Source organism: Schistocerca piceifrons, chromosome 2, assembly GCF_021461385.2.
Source record: "Schistocerca piceifrons isolate TAMUIC-IGC-003096 chromosome 2, iqSchPice1.1, whole genome shotgun sequence".
Taxonomy (NCBI): Eukaryota; Metazoa; Arthropoda; class Insecta; order Orthoptera; family Acrididae; genus Schistocerca; species Schistocerca piceifrons.
Window position 1 is genome coordinate 457,211,217 of NC_060139.1, and position 26,338 is coordinate 457,237,554.

The 26,338-nt window shown below is 42.5% G+C and overlaps 1 protein-coding gene across 1 annotated transcript in view; it reads left to right on the forward strand.

Moving 5' to 3' along the window:
* The window catches only part of LOC124775479, a gene marked incomplete at its 3' end in the record, with an annotated part of 225,567 nt that overhangs the window by 33,844 nt on the left and 165,385 nt on the right, over positions 1-26,338 (forward strand). The window contains exon 2 of the mRNA XM_047250312.1: positions 1,092-1,334. Coding sequence (XP_047106268.1) covers positions 1,092-1,334 — 243 coding nt within the window. The remainder of the gene's footprint in view (positions 1-1,091; positions 1,335-26,338) is intronic.

Sequence of the window (26,338 nt, forward strand, 5' to 3'; positions counted from 1 at the left end):
ATCAGCGTGTTGCCATATGTGCATCTCCGCTTGCTTGTCATCAGTTGGCTCGTGAACTACACTGACCGGAATGGTCAGTGTTGTCGCTGGTTCAAATGTTCAAATGTGTGTGAAATCTTATGGGACTTAACTGCGAAGGTCATCAGTCCCTAACCTTACACACTACTTAAGCTAAATTATCCTAAGGACAAACACACACACCCATGCCCGAGGGAGGACTCGAACCTCCACCGGGACCAGCCGCACAGTCCATGACTGCAGCGCCTCAGACCGCTCGGCTAATCCCGCGCGGCGGTTGTTGCTGGTGACGAGGAATGGTGTCTTTATGCTGACGTAAGGAAAATAAAACAAGGGTTGAGCCCAAAGAAAGCAGCAACTGCCCGTACAAAGATCTGCGCGGATCCACAAAAGATAATGTTATGCATCTGGTGGAACAGCGACGGAGTGGTGTACTACGAACTGCTTCCCGAGGTATACCCATCACTGTTGATATTTATTATCAACTGTGATGTCTTGCAGACGCAGTCCGAGAGCAATAACCGGGAAGACTGCGTGCAGTGATGCTACTACACGATAACTGCCTCTCGTATTCCTCTAGACTGACAAAAAACACTGTAAAGTAGCTGGGTTGGGAAGTCATTCCGCCGCCATCTTGTTCACCTGGTCTTGCACCCTCTGATTTTTCTCGTTTACCGGTCTCTATCGAACAACCTTCGAGGAACTTCCTTACCGGATGAAAAAGCGCTCCGAACATGGCGCGACGAGTCCTGGACCTCAAAACTACGTGAATTCTACAGCCCCTCGGTCGAAAAGTTATTCCATCGTTCGCTGACTTGCAAATAGTGAAAGTGAACGAGAATATCTTATTGATGAGTAAAGTCTCTGTAATGTGTGTCTGTTGTGTTTATTAAACTTATGTTCAAACCCATAATACGGTGTAATCTGCTTTTCGAACTCCCCGTGTATTAGCGGTGTCGTTTAAGATAAGTACTCAAAGCGAAAGCCACATAAAAATCACGCCCTTATCCCGCTGGAGTGCAGCGCGCCCCCTGCCCGCGCATGCGCATCCCCGTGGTGTGGTGCCGGCGCAGACGGCCCAGAACGGGCGGCTCCCCCTTATGTAAGCGGCGACCTCGCACCTCAGCCGGCTGCTGCGTGTGGTCGGCGCGCCGCCCCTGCCGCCCCCCGGCGGCCGCTGCGCTGCCGTATTATAGAGGCCTCCCGCGGCCGGCGCGCCCAGTCCGATCTAGATCCGCCAGCGAGAGTGGTCAGCTCAGCTCTTACTCTCCACTCCTCAGCCTCAGCTGACACCACGCCGCTACACTCGCGCACAGGTGAGTCAGTGCAGCTTTGCTTCTCTGCTCCCGTCAGCTGCTACCCTAGCATTCGTTACATCCATTGCCCCCTGTGATTTCTCAGGAGCTTATTTCGGGCCAAAAACGAGGCAGACTACCCATGTTTTTCCATTTAGTGGTAGTCTCGAACCATGTACTAACCCTCTAGACAAAGTTTTGTAGCGGACAGAAATTACTGTACCAACTGGACAGAGCATGTTTTCATCGGTGTTTGATCCACCTTAGCACGGTCTACAAATGACGAGCTATCATCCCATCCGCGATTTTTAGTCTAATCCAATGGCTGATACCCTTCCCATCGTCACCAGTCACCCTAAAAGTCAAAAGTCGTGTGCATCAACCCTCTTTCAGATAAGTAAACTTCGTTCCGTGTGTGTTTTCGTGGTGTAACTTCCCGTGTGATACGTATTTCTGTGATGGAGACGGGGGAGGGCTCCAATATTTACTCAGGCGACTGTGGAAAGCCGCACAGGGACCAGGCCTATGCTGGCCGCTGTACAAGGGCAAAGGTCCTCTAACTCACATCCCGCTCTCGCAAGTTACCGAGCTGCGCGTTAAGCTACACCAACAAGTCTAAATGGCCGAATCTTGCAACAGCAACGGAAAAACGATCAGTGTCTGCCCCTTATTAAGGCGTATCAGTTTATCCTGGATGGTCACAATTGAAGTGCAGCTACTCGCGGAGGTCCAGTGTGGCAGCGAAACTTGGTAGAAATTCTAATGCGTTAATGCGGAACCGGTTTACGCCAGAAAAAGCGTAGTTCCAGTTTTGACCACCAGGTGGAGTCGATATCTGGCGCAGTTAACGTTAGAGAGACATAAGAAATGTTTTCGTATGTAATGGATTAGTAACAGATAAGTGGGCAGAAACGGTCAAACAATGGAGAAAGGTACAATGCTGATTTTATTATTAATCGCAGTTTACACAATTTGTTTAATATGAGTACTGGAGACGTTGACGACATGCTGTACAGCGCCAGATTTGTACCTGGTGTCCAAAATTGGAACTTTTTTGCAGTGTAAGTCGGTTCGACATTAACCGCTTTTCGTATCTGCCAAATTCCACTGCCATACGATAATTACGATAATGACCTTTGTGAGTAGCTGCACATTAATTGCAACCACACAGTACATATCATGTATTGGTCAAGAATAGGACCATCTCTCTTTCTGTTGTGTGCATTTCGTGTCAGATAACAATGGACGACTCTTCGCAGTAGCAGTGTTGTCAGGTGATTCAGGTGGTTTGGATCAGGCATAGAGTATCACCTACCGTGAATTTTAGATATCACTGTTAACTTGCAACAGAAGCAGCTGTTAATACTCCAGAAGCTGCCAGAAAAACGTTCATACACACCTACTTTCTCTTTCTATTAGCTCACGATATAAGCGCTTGTAAGTATTTATTATCATTAAAAATGGCCTCATTTTGTTTTTTTTTTATGCATTAAAAGTTAATATTATTTCTCTGGTTACGAACTTGCGTCATTTCCTAATACTTGTTCTGCAGCTGACAATAATTTACAGTATTTTGAAAAATGCTTATTTACACCATCAGCTGTGCAATTGCATTTTCATTCTCTAACAGTTTCAGTTATAACAATCATCTTCACAGGAGAAAAACAATATGCGTCGATGGATCAAAAATAGATTTTTGTCAAATGCGACACAACCGAATGTGGAACATACATAATTATCATATGAGTCTGAACATAATCCATATAAACGTCCTGTACCTTAGCACAAATGCAGCGATGTGTACTTGGTGAGAACTTCACACTTGATGAAGTTATTATGTTCAGACAGACGCATATAACAATAACTATGATCTACATTTGGTTGTTTCGCTTTTGACGAAGGTGTATTTCCGATCCTTTGACGTACACTCTTTTTCTCCTGTGAAGGTGGTTGTTATAACTGAAACCGGAAAGAATAAATATACAATTGCACAGCTGATGGCGTAAACGTGTTTCTTTCAAAATACTGAACAGCTGTAGACAGTCATCTAAGAAAAGTTTTATGAATTTACAGTACCTGGTCGGTTTCCCAGTTCACAATAAATTTCCAAAAGTTACATCATAATCTTAAATGCATTTACGAATCTCTAAGCGATCATGTAGCGTTCGTTGCGTTGCGTAACATCTATGTTCCTTTATAATGGCAGTAACTATTTTTTTGTATTTCGTGTATCCATGTTTCTCATGTACTCTCCTCTCTTCATCTGATCCCATGGACGAAAATTGAACCTTGACTGGTTCCGAGACCCTGGTGGCCAGATAATGTTACTGTCACCACCAAATCACACTTTAGGGAAATCGAGGTTATGATGTTGCATGAGACGTATGGTGGGATATGGAGAGTTGCCGTCATGCTCTAAATATACTACATTTCGCTTGATCAATATGATATCCTCCAGATGTTCAACTAACATATTTCTCAAAAGATGCAAGTAAGTTCATTCTGTTATTTGCCCGCTAGTAATAAAACAGTGTAAATGTAACGTGTCACACTTCGGAAACAACTAGGGAAAAAACACATATCTATACGACATTTTTAATTCAAACTGCCATTTCCCTCAAATTCTGCAATACTGACAGTTCTGACTGTGGAATCTTCTATAACGGATGTATTTATCAGTCAGCAAAGAACCATTTCAAGCAAAAGACTACGTATCTGTGCTATCTCCACAATCAAGCATGCGCCCTTTAGTACTGTTGTTAAAAGTTCATTATAAAAAACGCTTGTCAACAGATGACGGTCCCAGTTTCCATTGAATCCGCATAGTCATCGAATTATTACCGTTTTTAGAGTTGCCGAATGAGCTGTAGTTACGGCAACGCTGGTTCCCGAACCCTTCACAGTGATAAGAAAATGGCGCCAGCGAAACGCTAGGCAATGAGAAGAACTCGCCTGTGCCTGGCAAACAGGAAAGTTACCATTTTTTTTTCAAGGACTATGAAAAAAATCATCCAGAGTCTACGTGTCACTGCACTGTTCGTTGCTTTAACGATATAAATAATTTGTGGAAGTACTTGTGTGTTATCTGGGTGGCTGATTAGACGAAACGAATAAAAAAACCTTTCCATTAGCGTCTTTTCTATGGACTCTAAAAAGAGAGCTGTCACCCAACACGCGTTTATTTCGCTGTTTTATATCGCTCAGTCGCAGGTGCCCTTTGTTTCTAACTAAACTGTTCTACTTTATGCTTCTGGTAGCTGCATCACCACTAGATTCTAGGGGAGTAGAACATTCCTTTTTGGAATCTTACAGTAAATCATTGAGATTAATACAGCTGCTGATCGCGTGTTGGGCACAACATTCATGAAGTAGTCCTGATTCTTTGCACTGCCCGTGTAGGAACATTCAGAATTCCTAATTTATTCCGCGTGCAGTTTGTGCTGTATGTGGGTCACGGCCGGAGTAGCTTCGCGGTGCAGAAAAGTAACACAGAAGCCTGAGCTCTCAGGTAGCCTCTCTTCCCTTACCTTCTCTCAGTTGACTGGAAGGTTACATGTGTGCAATGTATGTAGAATTCTTTCTTTAAATACGTATCTTTTTTTTCTCCTCTGTGTGATTCTGACTTGTCCATCCCTAAAGTAACAGTCACAAATTTGAGTCACGCAAAATAATGCTACCAGTGATCACAGTAGTTCTCACAACTAGATCGTACAAATGACAGTTTGATGTAACATAGCTACGCTGTTTGGAAGTACAATCGCATTCCTTAACGCAACGCAATTTACAGTGGTTGTATGAAATGCAGATATAGTACTGAACCCGCTTATCTCAAAATGCATATGTCGAGCTCGTTTCGTGAATTTCAGTGCATTCCAGTATTGCATTTCGTATAGCAACGAATGAAAGAACAATTTTACTGTTACTAATCACAAAATAGCGATCCTACAGTGTTTAGAAATGTGATAGGCCGTATGTGATGTATCACGGCAAAGAAAGGAGCCTGTGAATACTGGGGACAGTGCCAGAGGTTAACCCAAAGTCGTTACACAACACATACATTCCGTAATAACCCACAAAAATCCACCTAATGATGGTTTACGTCTTCAAAACGCGTTGCGGGAATAAATGAAAAATGACTGGTAACAGCAAACTTGGTGTTTCGTTCGATATCAACAACAATCGCGGTATAGCCTAACAAAAAATGTTCGTATAGCTACTAGTATATATTTGATAGTTAGTCAGCACAGTTCAACGAACTTCACATAAAAGGAGAAATGCATTATGAGTTCGAGAATCCTATTGGGATTTAAAAGTCTGTCCATTAAGATTTTTTGAAGTACGTCTTAGCGGACATGCTTTACAAAGTATTTCATTTGTGCTATTGTGGTTTAGATTAGATTAATTATTCATTCCATAGACGCATAAAAGAGGGAATCCTCCTGAGTGTGGAACATGTCAGATAAACACATTACAAAAATGTAATTACAAAAACTTGAGTTTCATTAATTTTAATGATCCTCAGTCAGTAAACAGTAAAATTATGTACATGAATTAAATTTAAACTTATAATATTTACAGGTTTAATACTTACATCTGCTTTCATTAAATCCCTCATTCAGATATTTGCTTATTTCTTGGCTATTACAACCAAGTATTGTCAAAAATTAAAGTAAATTATGCATTTCAGTGAACCTCAGTTAAGAACAGTCAGATTATGTACAAGATTTACGATTAAACTTCCACTATTTACAGACTTAAGACTTACATCTGCTTTCCATACATCCATCATTCACACAGTAGGTAGTTACTTGGCTGTTACAACCAGTTGGCTGTGGTCGGGTTGCAGAGAAGCGGACCGGAGCACGATTGTTGAAGGCCTGATAAATAACGACAGAATCCAAGGTACTCTCCATCTGCACTCAGGATCATACTGAGACTTTAGGATTTTTATGGTGGATGATTAGAGAACAGGATGATTTAGACGATATGAGACAGACGAGCTATCGTTAAATGAGAAACAGAAATGAAAGTTATACATAGAGGCTACAAAAGGAAAGTCTACGTTCCATAAATGTAATCCTGAGTATGGTCTGCAGGATTTGTTTAGTAAAGTAGAAATTTATCTGCAAAGAAGTCGTATCACTTGCCAACGGCGATGCCGCAGTGGTAACACCGGTTCCCATCATATCACTGAAGTTAAGCGCTATCTCGCTGGGCTAGCATTTGGATGGGTATTCATTGGGTCTGCCGAGCACAGTTGGCCGTTGTGAGGCAAACTGAGGAGTTACTTGATTGAGAAGTAGCGGCTCCGGTCTCGTAAACTTACATACAGTCGGGGAGAGCGGTGTGCTGACCACATGTCCCTCCATATCTCCATCAAGTGACGCCTTCCGTCTGAGGACGACACGGTGGTCGGTCGGTATCGTTAGGCCTGTTCGGGTGGACATCTTTTTTTGCCATATCACTTAGTGGACACGCAGAAAGAGACTTCTGACATACCTATTGATTAATTAGCGACACAAAATTCAATGATCATCGGTAAGCTGTAAGTGTACAGACACAGAAAGTATAGTTCGTTCCCAGAAGCATGGTGCCACGCTGATGACGAGTATTGAAAAATAGATACCAATGGTTAAACTGCATAACTCCTTTGCGTAGGTGGATAGGAACGCGTATGGGCGTATAAATTTGTGTGTTGTGTTGTGTGTGTGGGTGTTTCAGAAATATGTGGATGTGTGATTAGGTTGAGTATACGTTATGATTCTTCACGTTGAGATACAATGCAAGATGCTGATGGATGGGGACTGCAGTTAGTAGTGTAGTGCCCTTTGCTGTTCCTTATCTACATAAACGATTTGGGAGACAATCTAAGCAGCCGTCTTCGGTTGTTTGCCGGCCGCGGTGGTCTAGCGGTTCTAGGCGCTCAGTCCGGAACCGCGGGACTGCTACGGTCGCAGGTTCGAATCCTGCCTCGGGCATGGATGTGTGTGATGTCCTTAGGGTAGTTGGGTTTAAGTAGTTCTAAGTTCTGGGGGACTGATGACCACAGATGTTAAGACCCATAGTGCTCAGAGCCATTTCAACCATTTCTTCGGTTGTTTGCAGATGACGCTGTCGTTTATCGATTGATAAAGTCATCAGAAGATCAAAACAGACTGCAAAACGATTTAGAAAAAATATCTGAATGGTGCGACAAGTGGCAGTTGACCCTAAATAACGAAATGTGTGAGGTCATCCTCATGAGTGCTAAAAGGAACTCGTTAAACTTCGGTTACACGATAAATCAGTCTAATCTAAAAGCCGTAAATTCAACTAAATACCTAGGTATTACAATTACGAACAACTTTAATTGGAAATAACACATATGGTTCAAATGGCTCTGAGCACTATGGGACTTAACTTCTGAGGTCATCAGTCCCCTAGAACTTAGAACTACTTAAACCTAACTAACCTAAGGACATCACACACATCCGTGCCCGAGGCAGGATTCGAACCTGCGACCGTAGCGGTCGCGCGGTTCCAGACTGTAGCGCCTAGAACCGCTCGGCCACCGCTGCCAGCAAAATAACACATAGACAATGTTGTAGGGAAGGCTAACCAAAGGCTGCGTTTTACTGGCAGGACACGTAGAAAATGTAACAGACCTACTAAGGAGACTGCCTACACTACGCTTGTCCGTCCTCTTTTAGAATACTGCTGTACGATGTGGGATCCTTACCAGGTAGGACTGACGGAGTACATCGAAAAAGTTCAAAGAAAGGCAGCACGTTTTGTATTATCGCGAAATATGGGAGAGAGTGTCACAGAAATGATACAGGATTTGGGCTGGAAATCATTAAAAGAAAGGCGTTTTTCGTTGCGATGGAATCTTCTCACGAAATTCCAATCACTAACTTTCTCCTCCGAATGCGAAAATATTTTTTTGACACCGACCTACATAACGCGGAACGATCACCACCATAAAATAAGGGAAATCAGAGCTCGTACGGAAAGATATAGGTGTTCATTTTTTCCGCGCACTATACGAGATTGGAATAATAGAGAATTGTGAAGGTGGTTCGATGAACCCTCTGCCAGGCACTTAAATGTGATTTGCAGAGTATCCATGTAGATGTAGATGTAGATGTAATTATAATCATATAACAATCTATTTTTACAGATTCCTTTTCCTAGGCCTTTTCCTAGGATTTTTCCAGTGAAAGGAAATCATTAAAACTTGCATAACAAAACAGATAGCAAATAAGTGTACGTGTACAAAGGCCTAATAACTGTAAACAAAGGGCATTTGCTGAGATGAGGGCACGTGTCGGGGTGAGAGAGGCGGCGTGTTGCGCTCTTGTGTACCTCAGCTGTGGCCGCGTTGGCCGGCTGGTCCAAAGCTGGGCCCGGAGCCTTGGCTGCCCGCGCCCCGTAGGCGACTGTGCGATACAGCAGAGTAGTCGGCGCTGAGGTCTCTGCTGGAAACGGTTGTTCGCACACGTCTGGCAAACACCCTCGCACAGATGGACGCCGTAAGAGAAGATTCCAACTGTCAGCACAGCTGCCACACCAGTCGGATGTATCCGCATCGAACCCTACAGCTGTAACAAAATTTCATAGCCAGCTTTTGGCCACGAAGGTGAAAAGCGTGTACTGTAGTTCCTCATCACTAAACTCAGCGCCATTGTTCCGAATCGAATCCAGAACCTCTCCAGAAATTCTCAATAAGTTAGGCCACGTAGCTGTGTTGCTAGTTATCTCTTCATGGCGAACTGAGGCTTGGCGTACCCATTCGTGCTACACCATCTTGTACACCTCGCAAGACCCTTCACAGAGATGGCGCAGGCAACTTTGTAACAATATTAACCATTGCCTGAGTTATTTTCTTTGTGCTTGAAAGTGCACGCGTGTGCTCTAAGCGACTTAGTTTCTCTTATTTTCACACTCCCTATGACAGATACATCAGGCTGCAGAAGTGTTGTACATTCTGCGTCTAATACCAGTTCTCTAAATTTATCCAATAAGGAGTCGAGAGAGCAATTTCAGCTTTCTTCCAACCATTCCTTTTGAAGACACTGGACTCGCATTCGGGAGGACGACGGTTCAATCCCGTCTCCGGCCATCCTGATTTAGGTTTTCCGTGATTTCCCTAAATCGTTTCAGGCAAATGCCGGGATGGTTCCTTTGAAAGGGCACGGCCGATTTCCTTCCCAATCCTTCCCTAACCCGAGCTTGCGCTCCGTCTCTAATGACCTCGTTGTCGACGGGACGTTAAACACTAACCACCACCACCACCACCACCATTCCTTTTGAAGTTCCTTAAACATATCTGTTACATTTCCATATTGTCATACCGACTGTTACGATTCTACTAGCGCGTCTCTGCAAGCCTTCAACGACATTCTTCAAGTCAAATTGTAAAGGAACACCAACACGGAAGTGAAATAGAATACGCAGGATTAAAGTCGTATGTCAAGTTTACGTAACAGATGCACTGAACGTAAACAGTATTTTTTCCTTAGAATCTAGACATTTTAAAGAATGAGTGACACTACGAAAGTTTAAAACTGAAGGTTTAACACCTTACTACTGCGTCTTTTTCCTGTGTATGCCCATTATTTAGCAACTGTCAACATTCAAGGAAAGCTGCACATCTGTATAAAAAGTGCAGATATTGTCCTGCAGACAACACCGTCGTCACTGAGAAAACAAAGAATACTTCTGATCCTGTTTAACATGCTATTTGTGGCTACTGATAACATAAGCTGTCACATCTTGCTTCTTTGGACAGATAGTTCACCTGACGGGGCGTGAGTCGTGCTTGGGTAGCTCAGATGGTAAAGCACTTGCCCGTGAAAGGCAAAGGTCCCGAGTTCGAGTCTCGGTCCGGCACACAGTTTTAATCTGCCAGGAAGTTTCAGATTGTTCACCTGTGCAGTATAGTATCAGCAGTCTATCAGCGAAAAATATTTGGAGACAATCAACATTTAAGAAAACACTCAGTATGATTGTTCTTCTGTATCACACCTTACTGGGATTCAGTTTCGATGGCATTTCGGAAGTCTGGGAAGACAAAATATTCCTGTTGACTCACCTCTTTCTGTAGGATACCACAGTTGGAAAGAAAGAGCTGTATTTCACACGACTGCCGTTTCCTCAAACCGTACTGACCCTTGCACAGAAGCTTTATTTCTTCAGGGTGTGCTGTTATCGTCGAGCTTAAAATATGCCTTTCGATCCTGGAAAAAAAATGGAAAATACTTGTCTCGGAATCAGGTTTCAGTCTCTTCCTACTTTGCGAACAACACAAAAATGGTACTGTTTTCTAAACGCATCCAACACAATTGTCTACCCTAAAAGCCTGAAACCCAATGCCCACAGATTCTGAGAGAAATGTGTCTACTTACGTGAAAGAAAGAATCGTTTCCACATTGATAAATGAACAATTCCTCGAAGTCTCCCAGATAAGAATACCAGACGACTTCTGTTTGCATATGTGTATCTGATTTATTTTCGTACGGACCTCCTAAATTTACATTACTTTCATTTAGGTTATCTTTAAATGACACCACTTTGATTAGTATCAGATGGTATCAGGGCTACAAACAAACGTTGTGCAGCCATCAAGAAAATATCAATGGAATTGTTGCGAAACAGAGGGAGCTTGAAATATTTAGCATTTAACTACCACTAAACATGTCCTTTTTCGTTCAAGCAGCCAGATTAGACGATCCTGTATAGATGCTGGGGCAATTCTTTGGCTTCGCACCTAAAACTGACGTGCTTGACTACCAATTATAAACAATTAACAGCATCAACAGCAGGCTCTAAACTGCAACCCAGAAAAAAAACCTTTTCTTTGTCAAATCAGAATCAGTTTTCGTTTGAGTAGACATTTCATCATCATGATACACGCAATTGTTGCCCTATAATTTTACAGCAGTTGAATAAAGGAAGAAGCTAGAGAGAGAACACGTTTTTGGATAACGAAGAGGAAGAATATCAGTTGTGCCCTTGTTCAGCACGACGAATCCCAAGAATTAGATTTAGTGATTCGGCAAAAGCAAGGAAAACCTAACTGAACGTAGTCGGGTGAAATTTGAATCCCTCTTCTTGCGAATGTGACTCCAGTGCCTTCACCACTACGCAATTTCATTTCGTAACGAATGCATGTCGAGACTGAACAGCGAAACAATGTCCAATTCGAGGCGCCAAACCTAACAGTACAAGTAACGATACGTGTCTTCATTACAGGAACAGAATTCAACATAATTAAGTATGTTGACATACAGGGTGGTCCATTGATAGTGACCGGGCCAAATATCTCACGAAATAAGCTTCAAACGAAAAAACTACAAAGAACGAAACTCGTCTAGCTTCAAGGGGGAAACCAGATGGCGCTATGGTTGGCCCACTAGATGGCGCTGCCATAGATCAAACGGATATCAGCTGCGTTTTTTAAAATAGGAACCCCATTTTTATGACATATTCGTGTAGTACGTATAGAAATATGAATGTTTTAGTTGGACCACTTTCTTCGCTTTGTGATAGATGGCGCTGTAATAGTCACAAACGTATAAGTACGTGGTATCACGTAGCATACCGCCAGTGCGGCCGGTATTTGCTTCGTGATACATTACCCGTGTTAAAATTGACCGTTTAGCAATTGCGGAAAAGGTCGATATCGTGTTGATGTATGGCTATCGTGATCAAAATACCCAACGGGCATGTGCTCTGTATCTGCTCGGTATCCTGGACGACATCATCCAAGTGTCCGGACCGTTCGCCGGGTAGTTACGTTAAGGAAACAGGAAGTGTTCAGCCACATGTGAAACGTCAACCACGACCTGCATCAAATGATGATGACCAAGTAAGTGTTTTAGCTGCTGTAGCGGCTAATCCGCACATCAGTAGCAGACAAATTACGCGAGAATCGGGAATCTCAAAAACGTCGGTGTTGAGAATGCTACATCAACATCGATTGCACCCTTACCATATTTCTATGCACCAGGAATTGCATGGCGACGACTTTGAACGTCGTGTACAGTTCTGCCACTGGGCACAATAGAATTAACGGGACAATGATAGATTTTTTGCACTCGTTCTGTTTAACGACGAAGAGTCATTCACCAACAGCGGTAACGTAAACCGGTGTATTATGCATTATTGGGCAACGGAAAATCCACGATGGCTGCAACAAGTGGAACATCAGCGACCTTGGCGGATTAATGTATGGTGCGGCATTATGGGAGGAAGTATAATTGGCCCCCATTTTATCGATGGCAATCTAAATGGTGCAATGTACGCTGATTTCCTACGTAATGTTCTACTGATGTTACTAAAGGATGTTTCACTGCATGACAGAATGGCGATGTACTGCCAACATGATGGGTGTCCGCCACATAGCTCGCGTGCGGTTGAAGTGGTATTGAATAGCATATTTCATGACAGATGGACTGGTCGTCGAAGCACCGTACCATGACCCGCACGTTCACCGGATCTGACGTCCCTGGATTTCTTTCTGTGGGGAAAGTTGAAAGATATTTGCTATCGTGATCCACAGACAACGCCTAACAACATGCGTCAGTGTATTGTCAATGCATGTGCGAACATTACGGAAGGCGAACTACTCGCTGTCGAGTGGAATGTCGTCACACGTATTGCCAAATTCATTGAGGTTGACGGACATCATTTTGCGCATTTATTGCATTAATGTGGTATTTACAGGTAATCACGCTGTAGCAGCATGCGTTTTCAGAAATGATAAGTTCACAAAGGTACATGTATCACATTGGAACAACCGAAATACCAACTGTTCGTCTAAAATTGTGAGCCATATGTTTGTGACTATTACAGCGCCATCTATCACAAAGCGAAAAAAGTGGTCCAGCTAAAACATTCATATTTCTTTACGTACTACACGAATATGTAATAAAAAGTGGGGGTTCCTATTTAAAAAAATGCAGTTGATATCCGTTTGACCTTTGGCAGCGCCATCTAGCGGGCCAACCATAGCGCCATCTGGTTTTCCCCCTTCAAGCTAGACAAGTTTCGTTCTTTGTAGTTTTTTCGCTTGACGCTTATTTCGTGAGATATTTGGCCAAATAATGATCAGTGGACCACCCTGTATACTTGAATTCGGATACTTCACTAGCCAGGACCCTTTCTTTTCACGGTCTTAAAAGAAACTTCGTCTACAGTTTATATTACTATGCAATAACTCTTAATAGCTATATTTTTCTATGCACAAATTGAAACTCATTTCGAAAAGTCCTTTTAACAAGTTACTTACAGAGGCAGATAACACGACGTCTTTCACAGTTATCAAAATTGTTATTGCACATATTTGATAGCTTTCTTCTTAATTCCCAAATCATCAGCATTCCTACTACTCCCCTAAAAGAAATACTCAATCTTTACTGGCATTCATTCACAACAGGACCTTCGACAGTTCTCCGTGAACATCTGCTGCCGTTTGTTGGTAACATGGGCACTTCATACTTTCGTAACAAGGGACTGGCATGTGCAGAGATGAAGCAGACGGGAGAGTGAGGTAACTGTAGAGTTCCTTCTAAGGGAAACAAGACGTGCCGCTCGCGATGCGTTGAGTGAGTGACAGCAACTAAATATCACAAGCAGACGCGTCGGCATGGCAGAAGCGGTCGTGAGCGTGCATCCTATAACGGGAAAGTGAACCACGGCCGCCGAAACCCATTTGCGGCAGCAAACTTCAAATTCGGGTTTCCCGGACAGCATGTCCATAGCCTCACCATTTTAGCTACACATCACAATCGCTTTCGTAGTATTATTTACTTAGCATGAACTCTCATCAAGCCAAGTTATGTTATAAATTATGTCCTAATTTACACACAGAAACAGAAGCTTAAAAACCGCACCCTCTCCGACAAAATTCGAATCCACTGCCTGCACTTTACGAGATAATATCGCTGCTGCGAGAACATGACGCCGAGAACTGTGTCATTGTAGAGTCCATTCCGCTTCACATAAGTTAGTTAAAAATGTGTGAGACAAAAGACACGTGGTACACAATGTAACATACGTCTAATATGGCTGAGTGAAATGGACAGGACTGACATTGATCTTAAAAGGCTACTATTGGATGCACGTAAAAGCTCTGCCTACATCACTCCGAAATGCAGCCGACCGGTGTGGCCGTGCGCTTCTAGGCGCTTCAGTCTGGAACCGCGTGGATGTGTGTGATGTCCTTAGGCTTGTTAGGTTTAAGTAGTTCTAAGATCTAGGCGACTGATGACCATAGATGTTTAGTCCCATAGTGCTCAGAGCCATTTGAACCATTTTTTTGAACTCCGAAATGCAACAGAGGACTGTGCTTCTTCTTAAGGCACCCATATTACACGGTCAGCTACTCCACTGTTTCGTGTCATTCATTGTTTTCCCATATTTCTGTTCTGTTCACATCACATTTTGTCTTGCATTTTTGTCCTCCCAAGCTGTACAACGAGTAAAAGATATTTGTGTCCGCCTTTTCTTGATCCCCTCCTCCATTACCCTAAGATTTTAGTTTCTCTACATATTTGTGGTAGGTTTTTTGAAAGTATTTTTCGAATTCCACGTAGAATGAACACTTCATCTTGGTACCCACGTACAATCAGTAATTTATTACCCAAATACTACGTGATGGGGAGTGGCAGAGACAATCCCTACTAGGAATATTTGGGAGGAAATTTCCGGTTCTGGCATTGCCTTACAAATAATGAAACCTTCCGAAAAAAACTTGTCGTAATTGGAAGATGGGTACTATTATAAATTCTGAGACAATATCCCCTACACAAGAAAATTAAACCCTACTGTATGTGAAAGTGTATTTGTTTATGAGTGTACACAGTAAATTCGATGATTTTCTAGACACGTGAAATGTAACTGTGTAGATTCTTTTTTAATTTTTATTCTGTACCCCATGGAGATGAACGAGCTACTCCCTCATTTCGATATCCCTACATTACCAGTAAGGAACATGCCATAAAGTGTGGGTCAGACCCAAGGAAGTCAGTTAATTTTTTAGCACTTAATTATTCCATTTGCAGATAGTGCATGGAAAAAACGATTATCATTATGTCTTACCGTGAACCCAGTTTCTGTGACTGCATTCTCAAGGTCATTACTTGAGATTTATGTAGAATGATGTAATTTGATTCTTGATTACTCTTGTATGGTACGACGTCGAAACTTTAAATGCAAGCATCAAACTATCTTTAAATATTACGGAAGTTCAAATAACTCACAATGTCGACGTTAGTTCACAAATTAATACTTCCTCAGAGCTTCGACAGTTTTAGGTGAAAAAATCTTTTGATGCGCCCGCACGTTGTCCGTTCAATTTACAATGATTCTATATTTTTAAGTGCGTAACAGCACAGCGTTCATAAAACTGAAGTACAAAGAACAATAAGGAATTGTTCATTTTAAATTTCTTACTGTTGTGATATTTGGAATACTGACAATCGACGATTTTAAGCTATTATGCGGCAAGTGGTGGCACACACACCCCACAAGTCTTCAATCAGCATGAAAAAACTCCCATTTAACGTAAAAGGAGATGTAGGGATCAGCAACTTTCATTTCATATAAAAATTGTGTATCAGAAGCTGTAATCTTATCCTAGTGAAACTGGGCACTTAAAGCGAATTGGGTGGGGGCGGGGGGACGGGATGAAGGGTTCGACAATGTGCAGTCTCTTTAACGGCGAATATCGTTAGAACAACATGGATTGTAGTTGTCACTTCGGGTCATAGCCAAGTCATTGTAAATGCTCGAGGTACCGTCGTCAACGACAAAAACGTGTCGTTAGTTCCGAATGTTGAACAGCTTGAGCTCATCAAGATACCCAGTCTGATGGTTGCATTCCGCTTTCGATTCTTTCTCGTGGCACATTTAGGGTAGCTGGTCTACATCAATAAACTTCATTCTTTTAGGACCCTCCTAGACCGAAGTCGCCGGCCGCTGTGGCCGAGTGGTTCTAGGCGCTTCCGTCCGGAACCGCTCTGCTGCTACGGTCGCAGGTTCGAATCCTGCCTCGGGCATGGATGTGTGTGATGTCCTTAAGTTAGTTAGGTTTAAGTAGTTCTACGTTCTAGTGGACTGATGACCTCAGATATTAAGTCCCATAGTGCTCAGAGGCATTTGAACCATATACTGCCTCCCTCACGAACGATTGTGGGCTGTCAGGGGTCCAACATGCCGCTCTTCAGCCATAAATTCTGCAAATAGATAAAATACAATTTTCTTTTTAAAATACAAAAAACGGCGATGAAATATTTAATAATGTGTTGACGATGAGAGCTGTATCTTGACGTATGGTAGTGATGTTTCGAGGACTCCTAGTAATGGTAGGATAGGAATTTTCACAGACATAGGATTTATGCAAATGGTTTGTGTAGGAGGGTTTATACATGAACGGAGAAAGGATCAAACGGCTGGGGTGTCTGTGTCAGACTATGGATGGAGTTGTGGTTGAGTAGAAGTAACTGTTGGGATCCAGATTAAATTGTGTGGTTAGCTGTGGGTGATAGGATGAGTGAGTTCCAGGGGTGGCTGCAAATCCGAGTGGAGGAATTCCTCACCATTGCCGCGTCAAAGGAGATGGGAGAGTGGGATGTGGAAGGGTGTAGGTTAAACTAGGATGAATTGATGACTGAAGTTGAAGGGTGTCTGATTGTGGGAATAAATGGATCTTACATTGAGGTGGAAGACAAATTAGGTAGCTACGGACATTTGTTGGAGTGTATAAGGACGTCTGAAAGGATGAATGTTCTTCAGGATTATGGTGACAAAATGGACAATATCTGCACCAGACGAAGGGGAAGTGAGGGAGTTGTTGGGGTGGATAAGGCTGTCGATTGGCCGGACAGAGGTAACATTTATTTTCTTCACTGATCGTTTCATCCTCCCTACATGTCGGAGGGGAGATGGGCTGGCAGCATACAGTGTTTTTTACACTTAAAAGATTATAAAAATATGTTATTTATTCGTAACTGCAGACTCTTTCTGACGGGAATCCAAGTGAAGTTGCAAGCGATGGGATTTATTTTTATTTATTTATTTATTTATTTATTTATTTATTGTTCCGTGGGACCAAATTAAGGAGAAGTCTCCATGGTCATGGAACGAGTCAATACATGAAATTATAACACGATATTAGAAACAGATAAAATTAAATACAAAAAACATATTCAGGTGACAAGTCGTAAGTTTAAATATAGAAAATCAACAATGTAACACTGGAATTTGCTTAATTTTTTAGCTCTTCCCGGAGCTCCTCGACAGAATAGAAGGAGTGAGCCATGAGGAAACTCTTCAGTTTAGACTTAAAAGAGTTTGGGCTACTGTTAAGATTTTTGAGTACTTTTGGTAGCTTATTGAAAATGGATGCAGCAGAATACTGCACTCCTTTCTGCACAAGAGTCAAGTAAGCGCATTCCACATGCAGATTGGATTTCTGCCTAGTATTAACTGAGTGAAAGCTGCTAACTCTTGGGAATAGGCTAATATTGCTAACAACAAACGACATTAAAGAAAATATATACTGTGAGGGCAATGTCAGAATTCCCAGACTATTGAATAGGGGTCGACAAGAGGTTCTCGAACTTACACCACATATAGCTCGAACAGCCCGTTTTTGAGCCAAAAATACCCTTTTTGAATCAGAAGAATTACCCCAAAAAATAATACCATACGACATAAGCGTATGAAAATATGCGAAGTAGACTACTTTTCGTGTTGAACTGTCGCTTATTTCAGATACTGTTCTAACGGTAAATAAAGCAGTATTTAGTTTCTGAACAAGATCCTGGACATGGGCTTTCCACAACAGCTTACTATCTATCCGAACGCCTAGGAACTTGAATTGTTCCGTCTCGCTTATAATATGCCCATTCTGTCTGATCAAAATATCGGTTCTTGTTGAATTGTGAGTTAGAAACTGTAAAAACTGAGTCTTACTGTGATTTAGCATCAAATTATTTTCCACAAGCCACGAACTTATTTCATGAACTACATTATTTGATACTGTTTCAATATTACACACAAGATCCTTCACTATCAAGCTGGTGTCATCAGCAAACAGAAATATTTTTGAATCACCTGTAATACTAGAAGGCATATCATTTATATAAATAAGAAACAGCAGTGGCCCCAGCACCGGCCCTTGGGGAACGCCCCACTTAACAGTGCTCCATTGGGACTGAACACCACTACCACTCTCAATATTGCGGAGAATTACCTTCTGCTTTCTGTTCTTAAAGTAACAGGCGAACCAATTGTAAGCTACTCCCCTTACTCCATAATGATCCAACTTCTGCAGTAATATTTTGTGGTCAACACAGTCAAAAGCCTTCGTTAAATCAAAGAAAACACCTAGCGTTCGCAACATTTTATTTAATCCGTCCAAAACCTCACAGAGAAAACAGAATATAGCATTTTCAGTTGTTAAACCATTTCTAAAACCAAACTGAACATTTGACAGCAAATTATGTGAATTTAAATGCTCCAGTAACCTTGTATATACAAACTTCTCGATAACTTTAGCAAACACCGATGGCATAGAAATAGGTCTAAAATTGTCAACATTATCAATGTCTCCCTTTTTATAAAGCGGCTTCACTACCGAGTACTTTAATCGGTCAGGAAACCGACCGCTCCTAAAGGAAAAGTTACAGATATGGCTAAGTACTGGGCTAACATACATAGAACAATACTTCAGTATTCTGCTAGTTACCCCGTCATATCCATGAGAGTTGTTGGTCTTTAGTGATTTAATTATTAACTCAATCTCCCTCTTGTCACTATCATGGAGGAGCATTTCAGGTAACAGTCCCGGAACACTTTTTTCTAAGAGCGCTATATGATTCCCGGTTGGGACTAAGTTTCTATTTAGTTCACCTGCTATATTCAGAAAGTGATTATTAAATACTGTACATATATGCGACTTATCAGTAACACGGACATTCTCACTACGCACTGATTCTATATCCTCGACCTCTCTCTGCAGACCAGCCACTTCCTTTACGACTGACCATATGGTTTTAATTTTATCCTGAGACTTAGCTATTCTGTCTGCATACCACATACGTTTTGCCTTCCTAATAACATTTTTAAGCACCTTACAATACTGTTTGTAATGGGCTGCTGCATTTAGATTTTGACTGTTTCTAAAGTTTTGATATAATTGCCACTTTTTTCTACAAGATATTCTTATCCCTCTAGTCAGCCACCCAGGCTGCCTGTTTGTGCTAGTACCCTGTTTTGAACGTTCTAACGGAAAGCAACTTTGAAAGAGCACGAGAAAAGTCTTGTAAAAAGCATTATATTTATCGTCTACTGTATCAGCGCTATAAACATCTTGCCACTCTTGTTCCTTGATAAGGTTTGCAAAGGTCTCTACAGCAACTGGATCCATGACATATGGTAGCATGCTCGGATAGCCGAAGTGATTAAAGTGAGCGCTCGCGACAAGCACGAAGGCCGGGTACGAGTCCCGGTGTGGCAAAAAACCTCATTTGTCCCTAGTAGGTAAAATCTTTATACGTAATGTAGTGAATGTCAGAAAGATTCCGTAGTTGCGAATAAATTTAATAAATTTAGTACAGCTGCAAGACTGTCACCAAAATTTTCTTCAGACATTGTTAGAAATAAGTATTATAAAATATAATTAAAGTACAATATGAACGTATAGTTATTATATTTACAATAGAACACAGATGGCAATGTTGTGGCAGATAATAAGATAATATATCATGATGGCGATGACACATTTTGTAAGACTCTCGCGATCAGTTTCCAATAGATGTTGTGTGGGCGAGAAGCATTGAATGGACGAGGAGAAGTAGCACAATATAAATAAATGGTGTTTGGGCGTGTAGGAATGATATTGGGATTGAAAGTGGGATGTACAAACGGAAGCTGGAATAGGGAGAAGGGAGTATGGGTAAGGAGTCTGGATGAGGTATTGGATCTTTGGTCTAAGGAAGGATATGAGCACTAGAGCAATAGCTAATAGGATCGGTAGATATTGTGAGCGTACAATCTGTGGGGTGAGATTAAAGCAACAGTTTCCTGCCGCAGAGCACGTTGCTGGCGAGAGTTATGGGGCCGTGGCAAGCGGCTAGCGTTTACGCGGCCTTGGAAAAATCCCGAGAGGACGCTAGGCAGGGGCGCGTATGGCCGTGTTTTCACATTTGGAGGAATTTATATGCCAGAGAAAAAAATTGATAAAAGCAAAACTAAGAGTGACACAGAGGTTAAAGTTGTCACTCATGGGCAGAAAAATATGTAAAGCTAAATTGTCATGACGCACCACAAAAATATACAATAGTTTAAAAGTTATTGTCGTCTTAAAAATTGTAAATTTATGAAAGTTCAAAAGCTAATATCTCGGCAATGCTTTGGCCAATTAATATAAAAAAAGTATCTACGGATGCGGCTAGTAGAGCTGCATCGAGCAATCATAGCCGATTTAGCAGAATCCTTACCATTTGTTCATGAGAGGTCGGAACATGGGATTCGACTGAGAGAAACTGTGTTTTTGTCAATAAATAAATTAAAAGAGACGAAACTAGGGGCAGCATTATAAAGTTTAACGAAGTAGATGAGTAATTAAGTATGTATTTTTATTTGTTTATTTATGTTTAGTACCAAAACTCTGGGAAATCAAAATCACGCCAGAAGAACATTATTTGTGATAAAACGGTGGCAGATACAAAAAATTGGACTTTAAATTTCTATTGCCCGGAAAGTTTCCATATTTTTAAATATATCGTATATGTTTTTGTGTTTATTTTTAGAATATTCGTAATTTTTGTCAAACATTGTTTTGGGTTCTGCAGTCGTTTCGAGGGTGGATGGGGCGGTCATCTTTGAGGACAGTTGGTTCTGAGCAACGCTAAGAACCGGACATGCCGCGCATCTGGGGATAGTAGTGGGTTGGTAGCCACGTTCGGAGATAATCACGTATATAGCGACGTTCGAAAGCGATCAAGTGGAGCGCAATATAGTGGTTTAGGACAGCAGACAAGGGTGTATTTTGTGAATTGTGAACAGACTGTCGAGTGGCCGGCCGAAGTGGCCGTGCGATTAAAGGCGCTGCAGTCTGGAACCGCAAGACCGCTACGGTCGCAGGTTCGAATCCTGCCTCGGGCATGGAGTTTGTGATGTCCTTAGGCTAGTTAGGTTTAACTAGTTCTAAGTTCTAGGGGACTAATGACCTCAGCAGTTGAGTCCCATAGTGCTCAGAGCCATTTGAACCATAGACTGTCGAGTGCCATGTTCGTGACATATGAATTTTATAGTGAAGTGTTGTAGTACCCGTTGTTAAAGGCCGCCCTTACTTAAAAGCCCCTCAGACTGCATTTTGAGTGTTTAGTGAATATATTGAACAAAAATAAACTACTTGTTAAAATTGTAAATCAACGTGACTCAATATTTTAAATTTCACCGCAATACCTGCCTGCATTGTTTTGTCCTTTTTTATTTCAGCTTAAAAATTGAGTTTACGACAGGTGTGAGCTGGCACCCTATGACGAAAACGTAGCCAGGCATTGAGACCAGTCACATCTCTGGGGCACTTAATTAAGTTGAGTGTAACAAGTAGGCTATATATATTTTCGTGCCATTGCACGTGGGGGCTCGAGTCAAACTATTCAAATTTCAATGTGTAGTGCCCAGTACCGTCGTAATGTCATGAAGGAACCTGCTGAGCCGACCGGTGTGGCCGTGCGGTTCTAGGCGCTTCAGTCTGGAACCGCGTGACCGCTACGGTCGCAGGTTCGAATCCTGCCTCGGGCCTGAATGTGTGTGATGTCCTTAGGTTAGTTAGGTTTAAGTAGTTCTAAGTTCTAGGGGACTGATGACCACAGATGTTAAGTCCCATAGTACTCAGAGCCATTTGAGCCATTTGAACCATTTGAACCATTTGAACCATCTGAACCATTTGAACCATTTGAACCTGCTGAAGTTGTATTTGGATAGATTATGGGAAGTGTGGAAGTGGAAGGAATGCGTTGGTATAGGCACGGCAGAAGCCCTGGACTGGAGAGGACTATATAGGCAATAATTATCGTTTGCGGCAAGTGTAGGTTTTGCGAAGGAATTTAACAAGAAGTAGGAATTTTATCAGCTGGTATACTATTCGTGTAGGGGAGGGACGTCTTGTTCGAAAGAATGGTCTCTCAGAAAATGAGTACATATTTTTTTAATTCTTTTTCGTCCAGGGCACTGAACGCGTCTTCACGCAGAATAAAGAGGTCACGACCAGACACTCTTTGACAATTAGACCGTGACGTTGCTCTTGGAATGACAGCTGTGGCCACTCTTGACTCAGCGCGCCACGCAGAAGCCTAAGTGATCCCTCCCTACATGGCGCCGGGCCAGCCGCACGTGACCGGTGTATCGTGCCGGAGCCTTCCAGGCCGAATTGCGCAAACGCGCGCCGTGCTGCCCGACCTCGCTTTTACGAAATGAGAGCTTCACTAAATGCCAAACGTCCAGACTGTCGAACGCAATGCGCTCTCAGCTCGCTGATTCATCCACTCAGCGGGGCGAATGCGTTCCGTGCGTAACGCGCCGGTCGGAATCCGGCCCTCTAAAGGGCGGCAGGCCTCAGGAGGTCCGTCCGACCCGCGAGGCAGCGCCGACCTCCGCGAAGGCAGTGCGCTGACCTTCACCCGCAGCAACCCGAGGAAACCGACAGGCATCTAAATTACAGGAAAGCGGCAATCAGCCACGCCTCTAGCTCTTACTTTCATTAGCTGCGGTAATAAGAGGATCTTTCTGCTCCGTTAGAGATGGCTTCTTCAGCGTACACACCACAACAATTACAGCTTTTGTGTGACGTTTAGCTGCAAAAATAAAAATGCCGCAGTAAACCTGTGGTCGTGAACAACATTGCGAATCTAAGCTAACCAACTGACCTCCATTTAGAGATGCCCTTAATTCCAGTGTAGAGGCGTTAGAAGAAAGAAAGGGAAGACTGTAGGAGAATAGAAAAGTGGTTAGGAGTTCTAAGTTTTCTACTTCAGTTTCTCTTTTAAGAGATATTCGCTTATCACAAAGTTCTATTTACTGTAAAAGTTTATATTCTGTCAACCAAATTTGTTTACGGAATTTTAGTGACCATGACAGGTTCCATCAGACTGGACGAAAGCAGTAGTCACACCAATCTTTAAACATGGAAACAGAAAAGATTGTAACAATTACAGAGGTATCTCTTTAATCAGCGTTGTGAGTAAAATCTTCTCAGGAATTGTCGAAAGAAAAGTGCGAGTATTAGTTGAGGACAAATTGGATGAAAATCAGTGTGGGTTTAGGCCTCTTAGAGGTTCTCAGGACCAGATCTTTAGCTTACGGCAAATAATGGAGAAGTGTTACGAGTGGAACAGGGAATTGTATCTATGCTTTATAGATCTAGAAAAGGCATATGACCGGGTTCCTACGAGGAAGTTATTGTCTGTTCTACGATATTACGAAATAGGAGGCAAACTTTTGCAAGCAGTTAAAGGTCTTTACATGGATAGTCAGGCAGCAGTTAGAGTTGACGGTAAATTGAGTTCATGGTTCAGAGTAGTTCCAGGGGTAAGACCAGGCTGCAACCTGTCTCCACTGTTGTTCACATTATTTGTGTATCACATGTTGAAAACAATAGACTGGCTGGGTGAGATTAAGATATGTGACCACAAAATAAGCAGTCTCGCATATGCAGATGACTTAGTTGTGATGGCAGATTCGATTGAAAGTTTGCAAAGTAATATTTCAGAGCTAGATCAGAAATGTAAGGACTATGGTATGAAGATTAGCATCTCCAAAACGAAAGTAATGTCAGTGGGAAAGAGATATAAACGGATTGAGTGCCAAATACGAGGAACAAAGTTAGAACAGATGAACGGTTTCAAGTACTTACGATGCATATTCTCACAGGATGGCAATATAGTGAAAGAACTGGAAGCGAGGTGTAGCAAAGTTAATGCAGTGAGCGCTCAGCTACGATCTACTCTCTTCTGCAAGAAGGAAGTCAGTACCAGGACTAAGTTATCTGTGCACCGTTCAATCTTTCGGCCAACTTTGTAGTATGGGAGCGAAAGCTGGGTGGATTCAGGTTACCTTATCAATAAGGTTGAGGTTACGGATAAGAAAGTAGCTAGGATGACTGCAGGTACTAGTAGATGGGAACAATGGCAGGAGGGTGTCCACAATGAGGAAATCAAAGAAAAACTGGGAATGAACTCTACAGATGCAGCAGTCAGCGCGAACAGGCTTAGATGGCGGGGTCATGTCACACGCGTGGGAGAAGCAAGGTTACCCAAGAGACTCGTGGATTCAGCAGTAGAGGGTAGGAGGAGCCGGGGTAGACCAAGGAGAAGGTACCTGGATTCGGTTAAGAATGATTTTGAAGTAATAGGCTTAACATCAGAAGAGGCACCAATGTTAGCACTGAATAGTGGATCATGGAGGAATTTTATAAGCGCTCCACACTGAATGCTGAAAGGCATAATCAGTCTTAAATTATGATGATGATGATGATGACCACGACAGATATACTGATCGGGTAAATCAATTTGGTATTTTCAATTCACCACTATCCTGGGGATATCCGACTTGTCCATATACCTTGAAGCCTGCCGTGCTACCTTACGATAGGCATACAGGAAGCGTACATGAGCCAGATTACGTCACTACGCTCAATTATAGCGACCGTCGGTCTGGCGTGCCGCCCAATATTAGTACGAGTTTAGAAGTTTCTCTTGCCCATTTAAACAAACGACGTGCTGCTCCCATTTCTGCCTCAAGAAACGCACAAAGGGTTAAAACACGAAAACGCGCATAACAAGTAGTACGTGATTGGCAAACAGATGGTTCAAATGGCTCTGAGCACTATGGGACGTAACATCTGAGGTCATCAGTCCCCTAGACCTAGAACTACTTAAACCTAACTAACCTAAGGACATCACACACATCCATGCCCGAGACAGGGTTCGAACCTGCGACCGTAGCGATCCCGCAATTCCAGACTGAAGCGCCTAGAACCGCTCGGCCACAACGGCTGGTGAAACAGATGGTGTAGGTTAATTACTATTCCGTCTTAAGGTAAATGACGATCAGGCTATCGGAAGTCCTGAAATCCTGAAACAATAACTGCTAAATCGGGGGCGTAAGGGTACCAATCATACGCAGATACCGAAAAAGACATAAAACTAGGACAGAGTTAACTGTACCGAAGAAGCTATGAGATTAAGGCCACTACCCCTCGATCGCTTACAAAATCAACCCAATACAAAAAAGATGTCTCTGGATGTATGTCCTAGTTATAACAGTGCATGACTCACATACCAAGCTCACTTATCCCACGCCAGCAAAGGCGCCTCTCTCTCTCTCTCTCTCTCTCTCTCTCTCTCTCTCTCTCTCTCTCTGCTAATTCAGGTTTTCAAAAGAAATTATATTGCACTTCTTTCACATACCAGCAGTCCTGACTAAAAAATATAGAATTATATAATCAGACATAATTTTAAAAATAATTATTGAGACAATCACTGATTTTACGGTGCTTACAAATGATGATGAATGTTCCACAACATTGAAGTGTTTGCTTACTAGCGATTTCAGTCGAGCCATTACTGTACTTTCTTGAATTTCAGTATGCGTAACTTTTCTATTGAGAGGAACAGATCACTTGAGAGCAGGTTCTTCTTAGCATTTATACATTCCAAATTTGACTTATTTGTTGAGCGCACGTGATCATTTCTTCATTTACTCTGAAAAGCATACGGGAACTGTAACTTTGCGGAAAAGAGATCCGACCAGAAGGTCGTACCCCATACTTACTGCTTGTGACAGCTGTTGATCTTGTACATCAGACTTAGGAAACTGGCGCCGCAAGAAAGCGGTGGTTGCCCCACACGGTGCGGGACGGCCGATGCTCTACTGAGATGCGTTTTCCACAGCGCAGGCTGTCGTCTATCTCCACAGACATCGTTCCGTTCTCCTCCACACAGCCGTGCAGCCGATGAAAGCGCTGTCCC